This window comes from Thunnus thynnus, chromosome 23 (assembly GCF_963924715.1).
Source record: "Thunnus thynnus chromosome 23, fThuThy2.1, whole genome shotgun sequence".
NCBI lineage: Eukaryota > Metazoa > Chordata > Actinopteri > Scombriformes > Scombridae > Thunnus > Thunnus thynnus.
In genome coordinates, this window is record NC_089539.1 from 24,803,591 (window position 1) to 24,827,378 (window position 23,788).

Below are 23,788 nucleotides of genomic sequence, written 5' to 3' on the forward strand. Positions count from 1 at the left end.
CTGTTGTTGGTGACTGATTTTGTAGAGAAGCAAACCTCCCCATCGCCCCCACCCCCACCCCCCCCACCCCTCTGGCAGAGGAACAGCTTATCAACAGGGGCACACAGGACAGAGTCTGGCCCTTCGCCTATAGTTTGGCAAAGGGGGGCATCAGGGAGACCGAGGCCCTGAATGTGGAGGTGTTTGTTGGAACAGCAGCGGGACCAATGGCTGCCACCCAGCAGGGAAACAGTCCAGAGGTGTTTTTGGCTTCTGGGGGCGGGGGGGCACTGATCAACTGTCGCATGGTGTCAGTGCGACAAAACCTGCGCTGTTGTGTCCATCAGGATGGGATGTAATAGTGAGACAGCGCAGGTTCGTCATCTAACTCAGATCGAGTTGACGGAGCGTCTCCCAGGACGGAGACGAGCGCAGGAAGACACGTCTGATAAAGTGAGATTCATGTCCTGAAGTCTCCGGAGCTCAGATTAGGTTTGACCTGATGAATGATTCACTAACACAGCTGGCTGTTATCAGTGTTTTCTTAAATGTTGCATATCAGGAAGTGGAAAAAATAACTCACAAGACAAAGTTCTGTAGGTCTGAGCAACACAAATGAGAGTCTCAACCACTTCAGGATCCTTAAAGCTACAGACTTCAGGCTCTGAACTTTAACCGTTTATCGTTTATAGTTTTTGAAATCTTGTAGTTTGAGTTTTATGCTTCAAGTACAGCAGAACGGTCAGCTCCACCTCCAGCTCCCTTCAGTGCTTCTACTGCAATTTTCTTGATTAATTAAATCAGCTGTTTGGTTCATAAAATGGTGAAAAATGTGAATCAGTGTTTCCCAAAAGACGACGTCTTCAAATGTTTTGTTTTGTCCACAACTCAAAGATCTTCACTTTACCGTCACATTTAAGAAGCTGGAATCAGAGAATTTGTGCATTTTTTTCTTTAAAAAAATGACTCAAAACAATTAAATGATTATTAAAATAGTTGGTGATTAATTCAATAGTTGGGAACTAATTGATTAATCGACTAAATGTTGCAGCTCTACACTTTAGGTTGCAAACAGTGATCATTTTTCACTTTTTTTTGACATTTTATAGAACAAACACCCAAACTGATTGAGCAAACAATTAACAGATTAATCAATTATGAAAATAATCGCAGCCCTACAAGGCTTACAGCCCTTTAATAATTACTTTATGTGCAGTTTCATATGAAATAAAGAAACAACAGGCAGGATTATAGTGGTAGAACAGTTGCTCTTTTAACCACAGGAGGCATTTTTATGTAAAGAAAAGAAAAAAATCAATATATGAACTCTTTGGTTTTGTGCATCTGTCTTTCAGAAATGACAGATAATCAATAACTCTCGATGCTATGAGATGACCAGTGTCGTTTCTCTCCATATTAAACAGTGCTGATTGTTAATATCACTGCTTATTTGCTCCTTTCAGCAGATAACAATCAACATTAAATTGTTCATTACGCAGCCAAACAAACAAACAGACGACGGCGTCCGTTCAAACTTTGATCCCTCAGTGTTTCATTCATGCAGCAGAATTAAACTACAACTCATAATTTCCTCTGAGAGAAAAAAAAACAATCTGATCATGTGGTCAGTCTCCGCCCGTCACACCGTCAGCGCACAATAAATCCATTTAAATGCAAATCAAACACGCCCCGAGTCAAATTTTACTCATATGAAACTGAATTCATTGGAATGTGAAACACGTTGGTGATCGCTGTAATGAACCGACGGCAGGAAATATTCACAACCAGCACTGAAACGATCAATACATTTATTGATCAGCTGATCGATGATAAATCTGATTTTACAGATGTTTAACAACAAAAAGTAGATGGTTACAGATGCTTAAATGTAACAAATACTTTTTTTGTTTAATATTACAGCTGTTGTTTAATGTTAATTTTCTACTTTTATTTGAAACTTTATTCCTTATCTTCTGTTTTATATTTTGTATATTTGATCATATTTTAATAAGAGGCCTCTATGTTATCTGATCTGCTCCTGTTTTAATTTACTGTTGATATAAACTCTACTAACTCTGTCAGTACAATAACAAAATAATGTCATAATCTGCTGAAAATAGTTCATGTTTTCATCCAATGATTCACTTCTAGTCGATTGTGAAAAATATAAAAGCATCTTAACTGTGGTCGGAAAAACGGTAACGTGGAAGTGATCGGAAATAATTAGTTAATAAAAAAATTAAGCTGCAAGCAGCTTAAACGGGCCTCGCACCCTTATGGGCTTATAATAAACCGTTCGAGTTATTACAAAGTTTTAATAACTTAAGTCCTGTATTCAAGTTTGAAGCCGATACCATTAACGCCCTCGGAGGAGATAGCGTTTCTTGGGGGGTCTAAAATTGGCGCAAAGTCGTACTTTGATGGGCATATTGCGGACTTCCTGTTGGATTTAGTTCAGGGGTGTCAGCGTATGATTTGTAGGTCTTGATGAGACGAATGATTGAGTTTTGGTTCGATCTCTCTACAACATTCCTACGGGCCGTGGCGGCCATATTAGTTACATAGGTGGCGCTATAGAGCACATTTTGGCACTTTGGGGGATAATTTTTACATTTTATCAAGTTTTTCACCAGACCTGATGTGCGTGCCAAAGTTGGTGAGTTTTTGAGCATGTTTAGGGGGTCAAATTTAGGGTTGAAGTGGCGTAATAATAAAGAAAGAATAATAAGAAAGAAACAAACACATGAAAAACAACAGGGTCTTCACCTCTTTGTTTGTGTTAAAGAGAGAAACGACGGATGATGAAGTAGCTCCGTGGAAATGTTCATTTTACTTTCTGAATTTAGATGTGAAGTATAATAATACAGGAAACTGATTATATTTGTATCTGAATATCAGTATTTATTTGAGAATTGACCATTTTAAGACATCGGTTTGGAACCTTAAGTTGGAAATTTATAGAAGAAAATGGTCAAAGAGAGAAAATGACATGAAAGATACAAGAGGACAAACAGACTTTGGTTTGACTTTGGACAAACATCTGAGTTATTTTCTAAAAAAGTAAAATAATGGGTAGTTTCATCCTAATGATCAGTCAATAGTTGTTTAGTTGCACAAACAGATAATAAAGAGGAGCTCTGCTGACTTAGTAAATAGAGACTATAATTACAAAAACAGAATTAGTAACAAAGCATCTTCAATGGATCAATAGCGCCGACCATAATCAGTTTGTTTTTCTGCAGGCCTGCTGCCTTCAGGTACTTTGATTTCTCTCTTCTTTTTTTTTTTTTTTTTTTGGGAGGAGAGAACAACATGAAATCACAGCAGCAGCTTCAAAAACTCCGGTTTGTTTATCATCTCAATTAACTTCTCTAACTTTTTCTCTGCAAAGCGCCCAGAAGATATTTCACCGCCTGAACGCCCAAAACAGAAACCGAATCATCCGGCTTCAGAGCCGAGGCCTGCCGCGACTTCCCGGCTATCATCGTCATCGTCATCCAGATTTCAATCGCCAATCTATGCTAATTGGGTTTTTTTTTTTTAGAAGTGACAGAGCCACTGCCGCCGCACAGATGAATGGAAGTTGATAAAAGATGTGTGAGTCTGGGATCTTCTTCTTCTTCTACATCTTCAGCCTGTTTGAGTCGCAGAGTGAGGACGTGTCGCTTTGTGGAAAAAGACTGAAATGTAATCGAGGCTGTTGTGACACGCCGACACTGCCTGCTGTTCTCACCGCAGTATCCTCTCAATAAAAAATAAATGATCAAGTCTCACGCTCGCTATTGGCAGGGCGACCCCCCCTCCCCCTCCTCCTCCTCTTCCGCTTTTATTATAAGTTAAATAGCGTGTCAGCTCGGCTCATGTCTGTCTCTGTGATTTCAGACTGAAGCCATGTTTGTTCAGAGGCTAAAAGCACCGGCGAGAGAGAGAGAGATAGAGAGAGAGAGAGAGAGAGCACGTCCGCAGCATCACAAGCTCACAGAGAAATGTTGCTATAGAGACTTGTCACTCGATCACAGTTGCAGCTCGCAGCCCCACACAGCAGGACAGCCGGTATGTAAACGCAAACAACAACAAGAGAAGAAGAAAACAAGTGAAGAAGATGCTTGATTTGAATCCTCTCAGGAGGAGGAGGGGTGGTGTTGGGTAAAGGCCCTCAGCTCAGTTTGTGTTGTGGCATCATCTTCATATGTGTGTGTGTGTGAACACTCGTTTCATTATGGAGACCCTGTCACTTCCCATCAGCCTCAGGGAGAGGCGGGGATTCACCTTGCTGCCGCCGGCGAGGACGAGGCCCAGCAGGAGAGCAGCAGCAGCAGGTGACGTTTTCATACTGAAGGAGGATGAAGTTCTCCTGTCTGACAGATGCACAATCAGGTTTTTATCTGTTTTGTGTTGTTGAGGGGGGGGGAAACGTCGACATCTAACCGCAGCAGCACGTCCTGGATTTGGATTTAATCTAAAAGGAAATGCTTTTAGATTAAAAATTGTTTTTATATTCGTCTGAGGAGGAAAAGTCGACACTAAAAGAGAAGCTGCAACGAAAAATGACCCCCAAAACCCCAAAACATTCCATTAAATATAAACCTCAGACCAAGAAAAGCAGCAAATTCTCACATTAAAGAACCTGAAACCATCAAATTCTTTATAATTTTTTGCTTGAAAAATGACTTGAAAACATTTAATCGACTCTCAAAATAGTTGCAGATGAATTTTCTTTTGATCGATTGATAACTTGATCGTTCTGGTGTGTACTCTCTTGTTACATACGTGAAACAATACAGATCATAAAAATATCTTCCCAGAAATGTGGAAAAGAAAAGTCATGGTAAGTTCCTTTCATGAGAGAAACGGGACCAAACCTTTCTGACTGATGTGCTGTTTTGTCGACTCAGAGTTAAAGTTTGGTGAATCTGTTTAGTTTGGTTTTTAACTTCCATCACTCTGAGCTTCTTAGAGTTCGTTCACCTGTGAAACCCGAGCGTCTTTAATCTCCTCCCGGTGTGAGAAACACGGCCGCGTTCCCTCGTCGTTTATCTGAGGCCGAACCAAATCACCTGCTAAAGCAGAAATGATCTGAACATCATGGAGAGGAATGTGCCTCGGGGGCCGTCGCTGTAATGAAGACATTTATTTGCCGAACGAAAGGGGCTCACACCTCCAGCGAGAGCTGAGAATATTGACCAGCGGTGGCAACAATCACAAAGCGCTGAAAGGTCAAACTCTATATTAAGTGAAGAGCGGAGCAGAAATTATAGAGCTGCTGCTGCGTCGTCCACTGATCATCTGAACTCTCCTCTCCTAATCGGAGATAATAAGAGGATTGAAAGATGGCAGAAAGAGCAGCGATAGAAGTTATCGGTGGTGATTAAATGGCTGAAACGACGCCTGATCTGTCGGCTACGTTCACACCGAAGACGAGTTTTCATTTGCTGTTTTCACGCGTCAAACAGCGTGAAAGACACATATGAGATGCTGCTGCTTTCAGACAATGAAATGACCTCCTTATATAACATGTTGAAACAAGATGTTGAAGCATCATTTTAACAGCAAACCAGGAAACTTCAGCCGAACGAAACTGCTACAAGACTCAGACGCGCAGACACATTTCCAGCTCTATATTTATATTCTGGGGCTCTACTGGAATATCTTTGCATGATTTCCAGTTAAAAACTCCTTATTTATCTTCTCCTGGTCCTTTATGCAGCCCCTCAGTTCAGCCTCTGTCTGAAACAGGCCGTTTTAGCTCCTGTCTCTTTAAGGCCCGCCTCCTGATGAACCCACTCTGTTCTGATTGGTCAGCTTCAGGAAGCTTCCGACCATTTATGGGCATGTGCAAACAATCTGACATCCGCTCGTCAGCAAGGTAGAAATAAACGTCACAAACAAAGTGTGAAGGGCAGGTTGAAGCCCTGACTTTTGACTTGCAGGCAGCGATTTCACAAACTTTCATTCTCACTCATGTTTTAACATCCGACATCAGAACAGGATGTAAATAACAGAAAACCACAAAACATAAAATGTCTCCTTTAAATATCTTGAAAGTGACAACATGCTAATCTAAGACGTTGCTTCAGCAGCAGCAGAAAGCTTTTAACGGGCTTTTTTTACCCTGAGTTTTGTCTTTCAGGCTTCCCCAAACTCCTGCACTGTAAAAACACAAAGAACTTTGAGTTTAATAACAATTTCAAGTTATTAGGCTTTAGAAACCTGACTGCCAGCAAATCAAGCTTCATCCTGATCTGTGATTCTGTTCTTCTGTTCTTGTGAGCTAAAATCTCCTAATAACTTACATTAAAGCAACTTTTCCTCTATAATTAACTCAGTGTGATTAGGTAGCATGAGTCCAGTTGACTAAATGTCCAACAGACTGTTTATGTAACTCATTAAATTCAATTATTTAGAAAACATTTTTAGCTTATTAGCATAAACATCCTCTTTTAGTTAAGTTTAGTTTAGTTTATGTGCTAAATTAACTTCATCAGTTTAGCAGTTTGTACCTTTAAATGACTTTTTTTGGTCCGTTACATAACTGAAATTAAAAGCATCAGGTTGTCTCTGTTCCTTTAACACATCTTAAACATCTCTTGAACATATTTTATAGGCCGACAGACTGTTTCATTGTAAAAACGTCTTTGATGATACTGTGGATGTTTTAAAAGTTCATAAAAACTGAGCTTTCAGGTCGTAGATCTCATGTATGAAACACACCGAGAGAAGGAAGGAAGGAGGCAAACAAAAGTCATCTGAGGCCACAAATTATTCATTTCAGGGAAGGAATTGAGTCATTTCAGCGTATGAATCACTAAACTGGAGCGAATAAAAAAAAGTTATTTAAAAAGGGAATGATTGGGAATTTTTAGAGGACAAATGACTAATTTAAAGGAATGATTTATCGCCGGCTCGGTTCAGTTGTTGTCAGATGACTTCATGAGTATAAAACAGGGATTTTATCGAAGGTCATAAATGCTTAAAACGGTCATTCTTGAGCAGCAAAGCACTATTTTATATCGGTGCAGTCGCCATGACAACAGAAAGATGGATTATGTTACAGGCTGTACTGAAAAACAAAAAAAAAAAAAAATGAGCAGAGAAAGTCAGAGGAGAAGGTTTGCTTACTGAAGTGTTGTTGAAAACTATGACATCCTGCCTGCTCACATTCCCTGTCGCTGTCATAAATAGCCTCACATATGGCCGCGGAAACAGACACTTTATTAATTCAGCTTCTACTTGGCAGTGTGGCGGAGAGCTGAGAGCACTAGACCAGGACCAGAGGGGGTCTGACGGAGTCCAACTGGCCTGCGGGGAGCTTCAGTGCCAGGGTCGGCGCCCCGCGCTCGCTGCAGAGAAAACAACCGTTTAACATGTTGGATTAGCCGGGATTAAGGACATCTGTTGAGCAAAATGAGACGCTTCTGTTGGTTTTATCTTCCCTGCTGCGATGGCAAAGAAGGAACAGGGAGGTACGAGACTTTAAAAGTCAAAGTCCGGATGTCACTAGGAGGGAAATATTACAGTTGAAGGAGGCTGAGCTCCTCCAAGTAGCTTTGAAGCTTTAAATTTCTGCTACAAAATATTTAATTCAGGAATTATTTCAGTACTTTTTACTCCAGTACGTTTATCTGAGAACCGTTAGACTAATGACAACACTGAAACCCTGCAGCCAACACCAACGCGTCATTTAACCCACACTGAGAGTACTTTTACTTCTGATAAAGTACATTAAAGTGCAAATATTCCTTTATTTTATCTTGAGAGTGCTTTGTTTTATCCCTTTTTGCTTGGTCACTGGTTAAAACTTTCTAATTAATCTTGATTTTAACTGAGAAAACAACCTTTTTTGATATTTTCCTGTAAAAAGAAGCTCTATTAAAAAGGATATCTTAAGGAAAACTTAACTGACGCCAATCAATCCACCAGTCGACTACTCGTGATCCCATTTTAGTTCCTAATATTAATATCTACGCTGATGATATTTTATTATTTGTTAAGAATTTTATTAAATCCCTCACACACGACTTAACTACTGGTTTAATTTACTACACCTTTATAGCACATTTAGCAAATGTTGATGGTATGAAGTTAACAAGAGTAAATTAGTATTAAATACATTTTTCATGTTTTCTGTTACTTGTTTTAGTTACTCGGGAGTCATTTTTGAGAATATACTCAAGAAGACAAAAAGTGAGACGCAAAAATAGAAACATTTGCCGCTTATCTTTCGAGCATCTTTTGTAAATTATTGAATGTTCTATGTTAAAGAGGCAACGATCGAAAATTACATTTAAATTAAATTAGCAACTATTTCGAATGAATAATCATTAAAGTAATAGTTCTCAAATGTTAAAATATGTTGCTTTTATTTGTCTTAACCTTATAATTAAACAAATATTTTGGGGTTTTGGACTGTTGGTTGGACAAAATATATATTTGATGACGTCACCTTGGGCTGTAGGAAGTTGTGATGAGCATTTTTAAGTGTTTTCTGATGTTATAAAGGCCAGAAAAGTGATCAATTAATCAAAGAAATCATCAGTTATAAAAAAAAATGCTCTATTTTATGTATTACAAGTTTCATGTATATATTATTTTTAATTATGTAAGAAATAATTAATTTTCCTATATGTTAAAAAGAAATTTAATAAAAATTGTGTAAAAAATGTTTCTTGATTAAAGATAGAAAAATGCTAAAAATGTTTAAGTTTTTGTCGAACAATAAGAAAACTTGTATTAAAGCTCACAACTGTACACAAAATTAGACAAAGCTACACACAAAAAACACATTATATTACAACAGCACAGTAATAAAACTTATAGGATAAAGTAATTATATAGATCACGACATTAAGTCACTCTTGGACTTCCATAATTACAAACTGAACACTGATCCGCGACTCGTTATACATTTTGAATTAACTGAATCATTTTCACTTGATTTGATGACTTTTTCCAGCTCTGCCTTCACTGATCAATACTCACGGTTGTCATTTGAAACTATTGATCAGCAGTCAATACGTTACACGAGGTATTTATAACCCAGTGATGTTTGAATGTAGAACCTTTATCACGTTTCATGATCTGTATTTGTCCAGAGTGAAAATCAACATAAACCAGCTCTGAGCATCACTCTGATAAAATAATACTTATTGATCAATCTGCCACTTATTCTATCAATAATTGTTCTAATAATAACAGTACATGTTTTTCTTTTAACATGACGTCTTCAGTCAAATACCTAAAAATATTAATTTTACTATCAATTAAGATAAAGAAAAGACAGAAAATCCTCACAAGTAAGAAGCTAAAACTAGAAAATGTTTGGATTCCTTCACCTGAAAAATGTATTTAACTTATTATCAATCATCAAAATAGTTGCCAAGTTCCTTTTATTGTCAGTCAATTAATCGATTATTAATTGTTTTAGCTCTAGACTTGTCTGGCTTTGATGAAAACATTTCATAACCGCGAAGGTTAAATCTATTTAAGTCTCCTTCTTCCCACATATATATATGCACATATGTAATTATGTATGACGTTCAAACATGTATGAATCTGTTAAAAACAAAAGAAATAAATGAAATAAATGTAACTTACAGCTCACCAAGCCTGCGCGTGTTGACGTTTCAATAAAGTTTATTCTGTTGTGAAGGTTTGGAAAGTAAAACTAAAACTGGACTCTGATGTTTCTGAACATTAAACCTCAGTGATGGAGAGACGGGGAGGAAGAAGAGGACAGCTGGCCTTCCTAGAGAGGGAAAGAGACAGCGAGAGGGGACGGGAGGAGGAGGAGGAGGAGGAGGAGGTGTTTGTTGCCTGATCAGGGGGGAAGTCTGAGGAGGGGAGGAGGGGCCGAGCTGAAGGCCAGCAGATGGACCCCTGTAAACAATAGAGGCAGACAGATGCAGCCACAAAGAGCAGATACCACACACACACTCAACACTGACGCACACTTCAACGCACAAAGACAGAAAACCTCCAAAATCTCCAAATCTGAACACCGAGACGTCCTGAAGCCGCGGCGAAGAGAAGCTGAACCGACCTCAGCAGTGTCCGTCTGACCTGCGCTGACGTACAGAGTTAGTCTGCAACTAGACAAGACTTTCCTGTTTGCCGCCTTTCATTAAACCAAATACTTTACACTGCACTGTTACTTTTATTCTCTTGTTTTATCTGTTTTATTCCCTTTATAGCTTCTTTTTATTCCCAAATTTAACACTTTTTAATTGTTTTTATACGTCTTTTTACTTGTGTTGCATTTATATTCTGTTTTAATGTCTTTTATGCTGCATGTAAAGCACTTTGAATCACCTTGTTGTCGACATGTGCTATACAAATAAACTTGCCTTATTTAGTTATTGTGTATAATTTAGACTTTTTACCAACCTCGCTTTTGTTTTTGTGATTTATGTTGAGCGGCTGACACTTCATCTGTGTATCTATAATGTCTTGTTTGTGTTTAAAGCTCTTTATGTTTAAATATACAAAGCTAATACTCTACTGAGTTCTTTGTTTTGGGTTTTGCATTGTGTATATTTTGTATTATGTATATATATATATATGCAGTAATCTGCAAAAGTTTTAGTCCCTTTAGTTGTTTAGATTCTTCTCCTTAATGCAGCAGCATCAGGAGGCGTCTGATCATCTGCAGCAGGACAACAAACATCCATCCAGAGTCGATCAGATCTATCTTCATCAACCAGAAGAACAAGGAGTCCTGCAGCAGATGGTCTCTGATCTCAACATCATGGAGTCAGTCTGGGATTAACATGAAGAGACAGAAGAAGAACTGTGGCGACTTCTGCAAGACGCAGGAACAACCGACCTGAAACACTGAGGAGAACCGCTGCTGGTTTAAAGACCAAATACTGATTCACTTTAAGGTTTCTGCTGTTTACTCGACTTTCTATCAAGTTAACTGATGAATAAAAACTATTCAAATCATCCTCACTTTACTTTTAGTGCCTCAAACTTTTATATAGTATATTCTTATTTATGTATATATATTGTTTCATGACAGAATAAGATCAAAAGTGAGTCAGAAAGCTTCAATTCATAAGATATTTTGTAAAGAACATCTGTTAGTTTGATTGACAGGTTTTCTAACCTTTCACCTTCAGTCATGGTGATTTGACTCTCTTTCATTCAAACGCAGCTTCATCCACGTTTTGACTGATGAATTCTTCCTTTTTCAAACTACTTGATGAGAATTATAATAAAATAAAGCTCCTTATTATAAAGACCCACATCAGGAACTTTTAAGTCGCTCCAGAGCTTCGTCATTTGAGTTTCAACCATAAAAATGACACAAATTAGACCCGATGAGTGCGTTTACATGAGCAGCAGCATCCTGGTTATGAGCTAGTTTATCTTTGTCTTCAGACAAAAGCAAAGCTCAAAAGCAACTTAAAGTTCCTGAACTATTTGGTCATTATTTGATAGAAAAGGAGTTTTATTTCCTGGTTTTAGTTGCTGTGGCTTCTTAGTTGATTTTCTCAATCTTTCAACAAATTTGGTTTTGGTCTTTTCTTCACCAACAGAGAACGATCAGAAACCTGGAAACTGTGAATGATCCTGTATAAAAGGGATATAAATAATATCATAACTGGGATATTAACGTGTGCACTTAATGATGGGTTAGGGGGTTAGAGGAACCCTGATTCTGGTGGAGGAAAAGCAGGTAGTTTCAAAATAAAGGTTTCTGGGAAAAGTTCCTGCAGTAGAAACAGGCTAGAATCTCACATTTCCTTTGCATATATATAGATATACTGTATATGTTTATCTACCTTCTGCTAATAAAGTTTTGTTTGACTAAAAGCAGCAGCGTCGTCATCAGTGGAATGAGTGAACATCTGCTGTCAACTGAGCCGCGCTGCATCTCTTCAGAGACATCTGAGAACTTCCTGCAGTCACCCAGGAGACTCCGAGGGGAACAAAAGAAGGTTTTTCTGTCCCCCCCCCTCCCCCTCCCTCCGTAGTGAGGGGCGACGCAGCCCGAGGCAAGACAGGAAACATCCCAACACACTTGGCCACGCGGGGGGGGAGGGGCCTCCGCGGGTAGTGATGTCACAGGGAGGAGGATGATGCTGCGGTTTGTCATTGCTGGTTGAAGATGTGATGAAGAAGAAACAGAGGCAGTCTGTTCCTGAACCAGGTCTTAGAGGAAGTCCTGCATCCAGACAACCCTCTGACAAACCAACAATCTTCCTCCAGGCTGTCAAAAGATCTTTTTATATATAGAAGTGATATAAGTTTAAATCCTAAAGATTTTCATTCTTTTCTCTGAAACGTGTTCCTGAAGACACATCGGCTCCACTACAGCAGCTGGTTTTAGTTAAACAACGATGATAGTGATATTTAATGCTTTTAACATGTTTTACAAGCGCTTTATTGCCACAATCCAAGATTTTCAAAATAAAAATACATGTTTTTTGTAGTGTTCATATTATTATCAAGACAAACTCACATTATCTCATGTTAAGGTCAATCACACCGTTATCTCTTCATTATCTCTTTCCTCTGTTATCTAGAATGAACATGAAGTGCAGACGTTTGTCATCTCGAGGCATATAAATCATTATTTTGGGATGAAAGGAACCTTTTTTTTTTAAATCTTGGAATTACAAAACTAAGTTGTAACAACAGGAAAACTGTTTTTTTTTGTATTTTGAGATAAGATAATTCAATCATGATCTAGAGATTAATTCTTCATCTTGGTCAGAAACTGCAAATATTTGTTTAAAAATATAATAACTGAGGTTTTCTTTTCTTTCTCCATGTTCAGTGAGAGCCGTCTGAGGCCGTGTGCTCCATGTTCCTTTAAAGATTTATTTATGCAGCCTGTCATCACCTTTGTTTCCTATTTACTGGACCACGGCATACAATAACCTCAGTGATGCCTGACTGACGCGCCGCGTGCCAGGACGTGCTGAGGACAGATAGTCCAGCTGACGGCGGGGCCGGCTCGCCCGTTTAAAACCTGAACGCTGGATGCAAATGAAGCGTTTTGTCTGAACAGAGAAGCTGCGGTTAACCAAATGTCGGAGCCAGACTTGGCATATGGTGTGTAATTAAGCTCAGTATCACAGAGGAGACGAGACCTGGACCGGACATGAACAAGAAGACCTCGCTGCCCGCTGAGCCATGAAGACTCCTTTCCTTTCTCCCAGTAACTGTATAATTCACTTGAATGGCACTCTGAAGGAAGGAAACGGTCTATACGATGATGTTTTAGAGAAAAGACTTTTTGAAGACACAACGTTCACACTCGTCCTGTTGGGAAAGTTTCCCTGAGATACTATTAATCCCAGAAGAAGAGACTCTTCATCCTTGTAAAATTCTTCCATTAAAGCAGAACATAAATCCCACATTAGTGTATCAGTCACGTTAAACGAGCCTTCATTAAGGTTAAACTGAGCTCATCAAACTCTTTCAGTGCTGACTGAAGAAACTCGCTAGCCTAGCAACATTAATGCTAAAAACAACCCATAATGCATCACTCTCTGTAGGTACTTTCTCTGTTCAAAAAGATCTGAACACAAAAATGTCTCTTCCTCCACTTTTTCAGATGTAATTTTCAAAATAAAATACATAATATGGTGATAATAACAACAAATGTGATGTTTGAACTGTATCCTGTTGTAGGGAAATAATGATATCGATATTTGGACGTTTAAAAAGCCTGATAATATATTAGTTGATGGTTTTTCATTTGTTTTTTGGCTGAACTGGCCACGGACCAGCCCTACCAGTCGGCCCAGTGTTGGAGTTTCCCCATTGGCTGTTAACTTATTGTATTTTCTCTCATACTGAATATTTAGTTTGTAGTTAGATTGTCAGCTGATTCTGTTCATTTTGTGTTACTTTTGTCGTCTTCACCTCTCCTGTCACATGTTTTATTTCTGTTATACACCAGAATAAAATCCAGATATGTGTATTAATAAAAAAAAAATCTAATCAAATCATGTTTAGGACACTCAAGGTCTGCTGTTGTTGAATTGATCCACAAAGCTCATTTCTCCTTTCAGTCCATTTTCAAGCAAGAATACTAAAAACAGTCCAACATGAAGATTTGCTGCTTTGCCGACCAAACCAAACAGAAGAATCACATCATTCTCATCCAGTTCATGACCTTTTGAGTTGTTGGATTTTCTTCTCTTTTGATGGAGCGATGCTATTAGTTTCCACCTGTTTCCAGTCTTTGTGCTAAGCTACGCTAAACATGTCCTGGATTCTCTGCGTCTCTGATGTCCATCTGACTCTGAAGATACTCCTCAAAATGTGGGACTGCTCCTTTAACTGCTGGCCTACTGGAAGCGTCACTCCTCTCTCTCTCTCTCTCTTTATCTGACTGCCTCCTCCTCCTCCTCCTCGCCTCGCAGAGTGTGACAACTTTCAATATCAGTGTATTTGGTTTGTGGCCGGCGGGCAAATATTGACGGAGTGGATCTGAATGAGAGACGCTTCATTTCTGAGATGAGTTTCTACCCGCCGCTCAGGGGAAGTTCTGCTTCTCGGCGGGGCTCAGCGGATGGAGGATGGAGGATATTGGGACGGCAGCACGGGGCCTCCCGTCGACACAAGACATTTTCTTCCATTTATTGGCCCTCTGGACACCTGCAGCCATTAACTCACCAGTACAAACCTTCACGATCACGTCTTCTCACTTTGTCCTTTTTCCTTCAAACACGTCCAGCTCTGATTGAACAATAAAATACACACAAAGTGACCTTGACTTCCACCCTAAACTAGTCGCCTCTCCAACTCAATGATTCGCTCCATCCAGCCAATTACGCCGCTCTTAACAAGTGGCCGACAGCTCGCCATTAAAGCGGCCCCCACCACTCTTTTTTTTTTTTTTCTACACCATTATTGCTCATCCGCAATCACTTCAAATTAGATCTACAAGTCAATACGAGGAGTCAATATTTAATTTGCTCATAGCAGGTGGTGATTTATAGTCAGAGACGCGGTGGACGCCCGGCCACAGGCCGCCATCAGGAAGACTGCGTCCTTCACATGAAGAACGACGACGTCATTGACTGTGACAGAAGACAGGAAGTGACGGTCTGATTTACAGGATTGTGTCTGACAATTTCACTGAGTACAATCAGAAGACATCGTTTTGCCTTTTTTTTGTCATTTTACATTGAATTTCCACTGTAAATACTTTCAGCCCCTTTTTAGCATTTATAAAACACTATAATGTACCAATAAGTGAAGGCTGTATATATAAATTATAATTGTTGACATTAATAAACACATATTTCTGCTTATAGCTACATTACAGACACTTTTCAAGATAAAAAGCCAAATATTCTTTGGTTTTATCTCCTTGTCCGATATGATAATAATAATTAAACGTAATATAATAATATTTTGGGGCCAACACATTACACAGTGACTGTTGCTTATTTAGTCAGAAAGTTTAATGTTTAAAATAAATGTGTCACAGCTTGTTTTTTACTATATTTGAGGACATTTGAATATCAAATTCAGGAGCTACGAACCTCTCAGAGCCTCTAAATTGTCCTTAATGTGATTGTGTGTTTGCGTTTAGTCGCTGCTGAACTCTACATCCGTCCATCAGCGTGTCGCAGTGCATGCTGGGATACTCCTACCTCCCTCCAGCAGAGCCCGAGGAGGAGTGTGTGTGTGCAGAGACAAAAAATGTGGGTGACTGGTGACGAGGGAGGGGTCAGAGGAGCGTGTTGAATCCTGAAAGACTGTGTTTAGGGAATTAAGACGGGATCCTGCCTCCCTCCTCTTGATGTTGACTGGCTGTTAAACACCGCAGAACCTTCCGAAAAAAGTCTCCCGAGAATCATTTAACAGCTTCACTCCGTGTCGTATGATGATGTTCAGAATTGATCTTCCTCTCCAGCTGGGTCTAATTATGCCTCAGGGAGGTAACAAAGGAAGGTGTTGCACAGCGTACTCTTCATTACTTGGCTGGAGGAAGACCTTGGCAACGACTGAGTGAGTCTTAAGCCACAAAAAAAAAAAAAAAAACAGAGGAAGACTCTGTGGTGTTTATCTCAACGATGGCTTCAACGCCATGGAGGTGGGAGGTGGCGGTGACGTCGTCCTGAGAACAAGCCCTCATAACTTTTAGAGAAGCGTTATTGAAATGACAGCTGTTAGATGCTCAAGAAGCAGTTTAATTACCTCCTTTAGTTAACGGCGACAGGAATAAAAAGTACGCTGATAAAAACATCTTCTACAATACGACTGTCATGCTGTGTTGAAAAAAAAAAAACGATTGGACGCCGTTCAAAAAAAAAAACGGCTTCTGGAAACAAAAAATGCAAATGTGCCCGTTTTTACAAGGTAAACCTGTAAAACAAATCCAGCCTCAATTACACACGCCGATGCCTCGCAACAATTAGCCACCCATCACAGAGCGCAAAGTTCATTTTAATTAGGTTTCTTTTTTTTTTTTTTAAATGCCTTGCGAGGAGGAGAAATATATGCAGGGAGCCTGAAGAAAGCAAAGCTGCCACAATGTGAAGCGAAATCGACTTCCACTCAGTAATGAATCGCAGCTCTGAAATGAAACTGACATGTAATGAATCTCCGGCTGTGTGTGTAGTTTTTTTTTTCTTTACTCTTCTCTTTTGTCTCTGCTTTTTGAAAGAAGCCAAAAGAAGAAGAAGAAGAAGAAGAGGCCCATTTACATTCTTCAGCACTTTGCTGCAGTCACAAATGCTTACTGTCACTTTTAGAAAAAAAGGGACAGAGATGAACTGTGGGGCACAAAAGGAAAACTGCCCACCACGCTTTTCTAAATCCGTGTAAGAGCAGACGAGGTGGAGATTTGGTTGGAGAACGAGCAGCTTCTGTGGCACAAAGCCAAAGAGTCACAACTTTACAGAAAGTTTGTCAGATTACAGCTGAGTCGACTCAATTTTATCATTTTCAGTGATAAAAAAAATATGATTTTTTTGCCACATTTGTAAGATTACAAATAAAAAGTAAACAGGAAGCTGCATCAGGAATTTATTCATCTTAAAGACGACACATTCTGGGGCTCTACTGGAACATCTGCATGATTTACAACTAAAAACTCCTTATTTCACTGCTAAACAAAACAATTATCACGTATTCTGTAAGTCAGCGGTGTAAAGTAACTAAATACATTCACTCAAGTACTGAAGTACAATTGAGGTACTTGTACTTTACTTGAGTATTTCCATGTGATGCTACTTTCTACATTTCAGAGGGAAATATTGTACTTTCTACTCCACTACATTTATTTGACAGCTTTAGTTACTTTTCAGATGAAGATTTGACACAATGGATAATATAACAAGCTTTTAAAATACAACACATTGTTAAAGATGAAACCAGTGGTTTCCAACCTTTTTGGCTTTTGACGTCTTACAAAAAGCAGTGTGTAGTCGGGGTCACATTTCACATGTCTATGAGTTGTTAACAGCTCCACCAAATAGTGATTTTTCCCTCTAAACTTCTCACATGCTTTCATTTCAATAAATGTTCAAATGATCCAATATTTCAGCAAAAATCAAAGATTAGAGAAAAAGTCCAAAAACTGAAAACAGATTTGTGTATCAGAACTTTGTTTTTTCTTCTTTCCTCTCCCATTAATCATCTCACCACCCCTCAGATTTATCTGCTGACCCTTTGGAGGGGCCCGACCCCTAGGTTGGGAACCAGTGGACTAAACTAGCTAACTGTATATAAAGTAGTGTAAACTAGCTCCACCTCCAGCAGCTACAACAGTAACATGCTGCTCTAACACTGATGCTTCACTATTAATAATCTAATGATGTCATATATAATAATATATCAGTCAGAGGGACCAAACCACTACTTTTACTGCAATACTTTAACTACATCAAGCTCATAATACTTATGTACTTTTACTGCAATACTTTAACTACATCAAGCTCATAATACTTATGTACTTTTACTGCAATACTTTAACTACATCAAGCTCATAATACTTATGTACTTTTACTGCAATACTTCAACAAACACGCCGTCAGCACATATCGAGACAGACTAATAGTTTCTAGATTAAAAGCTCCAGAGAGGAAAGAAACAGAAACACAACCACAGACTCGTTTCATACAAGTTCCTGCAGTGATACTGGTTTCCTTTTTTTTTAAAGACAAATACTCAGGTCAGCAGTTGGATATTGTGAACTTTGTGTCTGCAAGTGTGAACAACGTGTGATTGCATCCATGTAAACAGACACTTAACGTGGTAGAAACAGAAGCAGAGAACATGTGCGTACCTGTCCGTTCTGGAGTTCATTGAGGCCTTTGCACAACGTCTGATTCTGCAAAGAGAAAGAAACTAAATTAAGTAAAAACATTCAGACATTTTAACATTATAAATGCAACAGCAGACAACCTAACGACTTTTAAAGACGAATATTTTAAGGCTGTAAAACAAGTTGATTGACAACATCTCAACATTTGTCTTGGAAGTAGCTTCGTAGCTGGTTAGTTACGTAGGAAGCAGAGCAAAGAGGTCGCAGGTTTGATCCCACCTGCAGGAAATATTCATCTTTGTAGATTTTCAATACTATTCAGCTTTCAGCAATGCAACACAATCATTTTCAGCTTTCAGCAATCACGTGCAATTTCTTCAGAATTGTGCAAAGACTGTTTTCATATTTAGATTTTTAATTGCATCTCTAACTGTTCAGTGTGCATATAGAGAGCTGAAGTGAAACCAGAACTTGCAGGTTTTCTTCCAGAAGTAAGAGAATCTCTTTCAAACCTTCCAGTAAATAACTAAAATACAGCCTTGGAACGTAACCTTACCGGAGCTGCAACAATTAGTCGATCAATGGATTAGTCCTTGAGCTAATATGAAGCTTCAGCGTCCAAATGAGTCAAATCAAGTAGATATCTTTCAACGTTACAGTCTTTTTAGTGCCAAAGTTCCTCTTTTTGTTACTATACTTCCACCTGCAGCTCAACAGGGAAACACTGTCCGAGGAAACACAAAGAGGGAATTTGATGCTAAAAAGACTGTAAATGTGTCAGATATCCACTTGATATGACTAACTCAGACTGCTGCTGAAGCTGAATAGAAGCTTTTTGTTACCGTACTTCCACTCCATCACTTCAACTGAAAGCACATTTGAAGGATCTTTTAACATCCAGTCTGAACCGGAGGAATGATTACAGACACCTGTGAACCCTCAGCTGTACTAATCTACAAACGTTAAACACTGAACTAAAATGCTTCCAGCTTGAGAAACTCTGCCCTGCAGCTCATTTCCCTCGTTTACGCTGCACAACTTTCCCCGTCGTTCCCGTGTCTGATCCACTTTATGGTGCAGTGAATCCTCCTCCTCTTCCTCGCCCACCCTGCACTTTAACAAACACTAAACAAACAACAAGTGAACCCTCTGGAGGCAGAAACGCCGTCGTCGTCGTCGTGCTATCACAGCTGAGGCCGTTTCCCAAGCCGGCAGTGAGAGATCTGCGTCTATTTGTCATCTGTAATCTAATGGATACATGTAGAAACGTCTGGGGACCGGAACAGAAAAACTGAAGCCGAGTTGGGAATCTCTTCTTCTTCTTCTCCTTTTTTTTTTTGTCCCTCCAGCAGTGTAGGTGGTTAGGATAGGAGTGAGAGGAGAGTGTGTGTGTGTGTGTGGATTGTCAGATAGATAAATAGAGGCGGATTCATTCTGTATGCATTGCTTTTCACACAGGGGAAATTTATAAGCAGAGTGCTGATAGTTTCCAAATCAGTTTCACTCAGGAGCTGAGCGCCGTTGCATCAGAGAGAGATTACCGCAACTGCAAAAGCTCCCCCCCCCGAACCATTTTACAACGTCTACACCGTGTTTGACGTTTTACTGTCGACTCATTCGCTGTTACTACTCTCTGTGTGTGAGTTCAGACGGTTCAGTGTTACTGCTGCAGAGGATTTTCAGTCGGTCTGACCTCTAATACTACAGCAGCAGCAGCAACAGTGCAGCAGATATTCACAGCTCATCCTGAAACCTGCACCGATTTCAATTCAACTTTATTCATTCCTCAAAAAAAAAGGGACAATCTGAGGCAAACGCACACGCACAGAAACTAAAAATACCAAATATGATGATGTAAAAGAGGTGAGCTAATATCCAACACCGCCAGGCCAAATTATGTCAAAAAGTGCCTCCATCAGCTGCTCCGACTGACCTTAACCCGACTGAGTCATTCTGGTCTCAATCTGTAAATTCAGACCCTCTAATAAGTGTGCTGGAGGTCATTTTGGAAATTATTGCTCCGTTAATAATATTATAGTAGCTCTGATGTCTGCCGTGTTGGCGTTGATTGACAGCTGTGATTGACAGTCGGCTCTGGGACTCACACTGAGTCCGACTGTTGTCACAATAAGTTTTACTTGATTACGACACCTGCCCTGTTAGCACAATTTAGCTATTAAGGCGTGTTTCGCAGTGAGTGTGAAAGACAACCACATCACACCTCGCTACGTCTACATACAGTCTGTTTATACGTAAAGTAAAATGGACACAAGTGCAAACTTCCTTCTGTTTGTTTAACATGAAACACATTCCTGATGGCTGAAAGATGTTTGTGTTTTGTTAATAGTTTTAGAGTTGAGGTTATAAACTCCTATATTCTCCAAAAGCTCCGAAGGACTTCCGTTAGCTGTCCAGTTCCCTCTCTAGAGCTCCAGTGGTCATTTTAATCTTAATTAAACAGCTTAACGCCGTCCTGTGTGAAGTTTTACAGACGACAAATACAAAAACTCCCAGACAAATCTTTTCAGTGTTGCAAACAAAACATTTCCCTGTTTAGAGGAAAATACTGATTGAATGCGGCTCATTTTTCAATAATAAGTGAGCACAGTTTGAATAAAATTAGACTATTACTATTCAAGAGGTTATAAAACTCTGCAAAGGAGGAGAAGTGATTGGTTTTTGCTTCTTCTGTTTACCGACCAGCCTTCAGCTTCTGCTTCATAAAAACTGAGCAGCTATTTTAGGTGCAATTTCTCTCTATGAAAGTCCAAAACAAAACAGAAAACCAGAGCAGGTACTCTCTCTCTCTGTGTGTGTGTGTGTGTGTGTGTGTGTGTGTGTGTGTGTGTGCTGGCATTTGTCCTTCATCCCTAAAATACAAATATTTGGTTTGCAGGACACAAGATAAAGATCGGCTCACTCAGAGTAAAGGATGGACTGAGTTTGCTGCATCTGAATGACTGTTTTCTCTCACAACATAATCCTCCCCCTTCCCCTGAATGCAACAAAATGAAAACAAATGGCACCCCCCCCCCATATTTACAGCCAGAGCATCTGTTCAAAATGCACACAAACACAGCCGGCTTCTGCTTTCTTGTTAGCATTTGGACGGGGAGCCTTTCTGGGGAGAGCATTAGCGCTGTTTGGCTAACTCTGACGGGCTTCATCTCTCAAAAGCTGCAACCGTGGAGCCTCGTGGGAGCCGGCGGCCACCTGCCCAGCTGCCTCCGCCGTCGCCATTCCTCCCAACACTCTTCTGCTCCCAAAATTTAACACCCGCCAAATAAATGCCTGTAAAAATGTGTCTTTGGTAGTTTAATCGACAAGGAGAAACTGGCAAAAGTAGCTGCTAACTTCTAAAGATGATTATGTCTGAAGGTCATGGTCCAAGGTTGTAGAAAAATTAGATTTAAATCCAACAAGACTGAAAATAGAACTAATAAAAGTCCAATATGGCAACACGACAACTGAGATCACCTTGAAACAAGACTAGGTCAAAACATCATACATGGCCGGACCATGTATGAAACGCTACGTGGCTTTAAATTTGTACGTCGCCTTGGTTACCATCAAGGTAAGTTTATTTAGTTGTTTAACAGTTTTTATACAGTAGTTGTAGCTCAAGACGCTGTACACATATAATAAAAATACTTCAAATACATTACACCAGGTTTCGGGTGCTGTTGTAGGAGGGGTTGGGTGAAGATTTAGGCTTTTTGTATTATGTTTTATATATTATTTCACTTTCCCACAACTTGATAAATAGTTTTAGTGCAGTAACTATCAATTTAATCACAAGCAGCAACTTCCACGGCTTAAAAATGAAGCCAATGCGGAAGTGCCAAAAACTGCAGTTCCTTGAACGACCACTTGAGGCTGCAAAGGTGAGTCAATCCCCATAAACCCCCACGTTAAGATGCCCAACTTTACAGCAGAAATAAACATGTTTACAGCCCGGTACAAAAAACTGTTTTCATGACAACTGTACAGGGTGAATTTTTATATAACTTTTATATAATTAAGGCTAATTAACCAAGCTAGCAGCTAACGTTAGGGTCACTCCTCTCTCGTCCAAATGTGATCACTTCTAGCTCCAAAAATCCAAGATGGCGACGGTCAAGGCTCCAAAACAGGAGTCCACAAACCAATGGATGACGTCCATTATTCTTGACAGTCTATGGTTAATCATTAATGCTGTAGTAGTAAATTTGGCCTGATAGAGGCACTAGAAGAAAAGGAAAAAGGTCATAAAAACTCACTAAGGTTCATCCTCTGAGGAGCATCAACGTCTGCAGCAGATTACGTAGAAATCCAGTAAATACTTTGATCTTTTGTCATGTGGTTGGAGCTATAGCAAAGGTCATGTATCACCAACATTTTTTAGGAACCATCCTCTGGGCTACATGAACATACACAGAAAGATATGAAGTAATCATTTCTATAGTTTTTGAAATATCTCGACCAAAACGTTGATCAAGTGGAGGTTTTTTGGCTTAATGGTGGTACTACAGGAAAGGTCACTGAGGACGATGAATATCATCTTCTGGAGACCTTGAATATCCACCGCAGACTTCACATCATTCACAGGGGACAGGAGGAGGTGTGAGGAGGCTGCAAGGTGGAAGAGGAGGAGGAGGAGGAGGAGGAAGGGGAGGCCTGGTCCCTGGTGTGTCAGCAGCTGATGGCAGCGTGGGGCTGAAACATGCTCCGACATGCCAGTGTTCAATTAGAGGTGTGGCTCTCACATATTCACAGCTCCAGCAGGAGAAACAGCCACTTAGTTACAGTGAAAATGACTGTTGGAGCATCATTTAGGACGCCCATGGATACTGTTTCTACATGTTAATTAAAAGAAGCTCTTGGAAGCTTAATTTACCAGCTGTTCTGTCATTTTTTTAGAGAAAAAACATTTATCTTAACAGCAGTACTGCTTTTTGACCGAGCAGGATTCTCCACTCGCAGCTGTTTCAAGTTCTAGTGACAGTTTTGAATAAGACGTCCTTTACAGAAGGTTTATAAATCATTAATACATAACTTATTAATGCTTTAGGTTAGTTACAAACAATTACAACTTTGGGGTTTCCAGGTGGTATTATTAACATAATGGAAACATGTAAATGGCATAAAAATGATAAAAGAAGCCCAAACATTGAGCCTTGAGGAACTCCACACATCATATACTGTATAAACGTTTTTAACTAATGGCTTTATTAATGGTTAATAAGTTATTGTATACCTCAGTTATAATATGTTCATAAGAACAACCTTTAGGTTTTAGGTTTAGAAAATCCTGTTGCATAATTTGGCCAAATATTTTAGTGGAAACATGTAAATCTTATAATAATGAGAATAAAAGAGGCCCAAGGATTGAGCCTTGTGGAACTCCATGCCATGGATACAGAGTTGAGCTCAGTTATTAATGACAAAAAAAAAGTTTTGCCAGGAGTTTAATCTCTTCCAGAAAGACTTTGAACATATTTGCAGTTATAAATGTTACTGTCAGTATTCCAGATCATGTGTTTTCTCAAAGTAACTGACCTTCCAGATCAACTTAAGAGCTAGCTAGCTACAAAG

At 39.4% G+C, this 23,788-nt stretch overlaps 1 protein-coding gene across 8 annotated transcripts in view; it reads right to left on the minus strand.

Moving 5' to 3' along the window:
- Positions 1–23,788, minus strand: part of phf21b (PHD finger protein 21B) — a 112,636-nt gene that overhangs the window by 45,149 nt on the left and 43,699 nt on the right. For all 8 annotated transcript variants that reach the window (XM_067581175.1, XM_067581174.1, XM_067581180.1 and 5 more), the window contains one exon: positions 18,236–18,280. In XM_067581175.1, the coding sequence (XP_067437276.1) occupies positions 18,236–18,280 (45 nt within the window). The remainder of the gene's footprint in view (positions 1–18,235; positions 18,281–23,788) is intronic.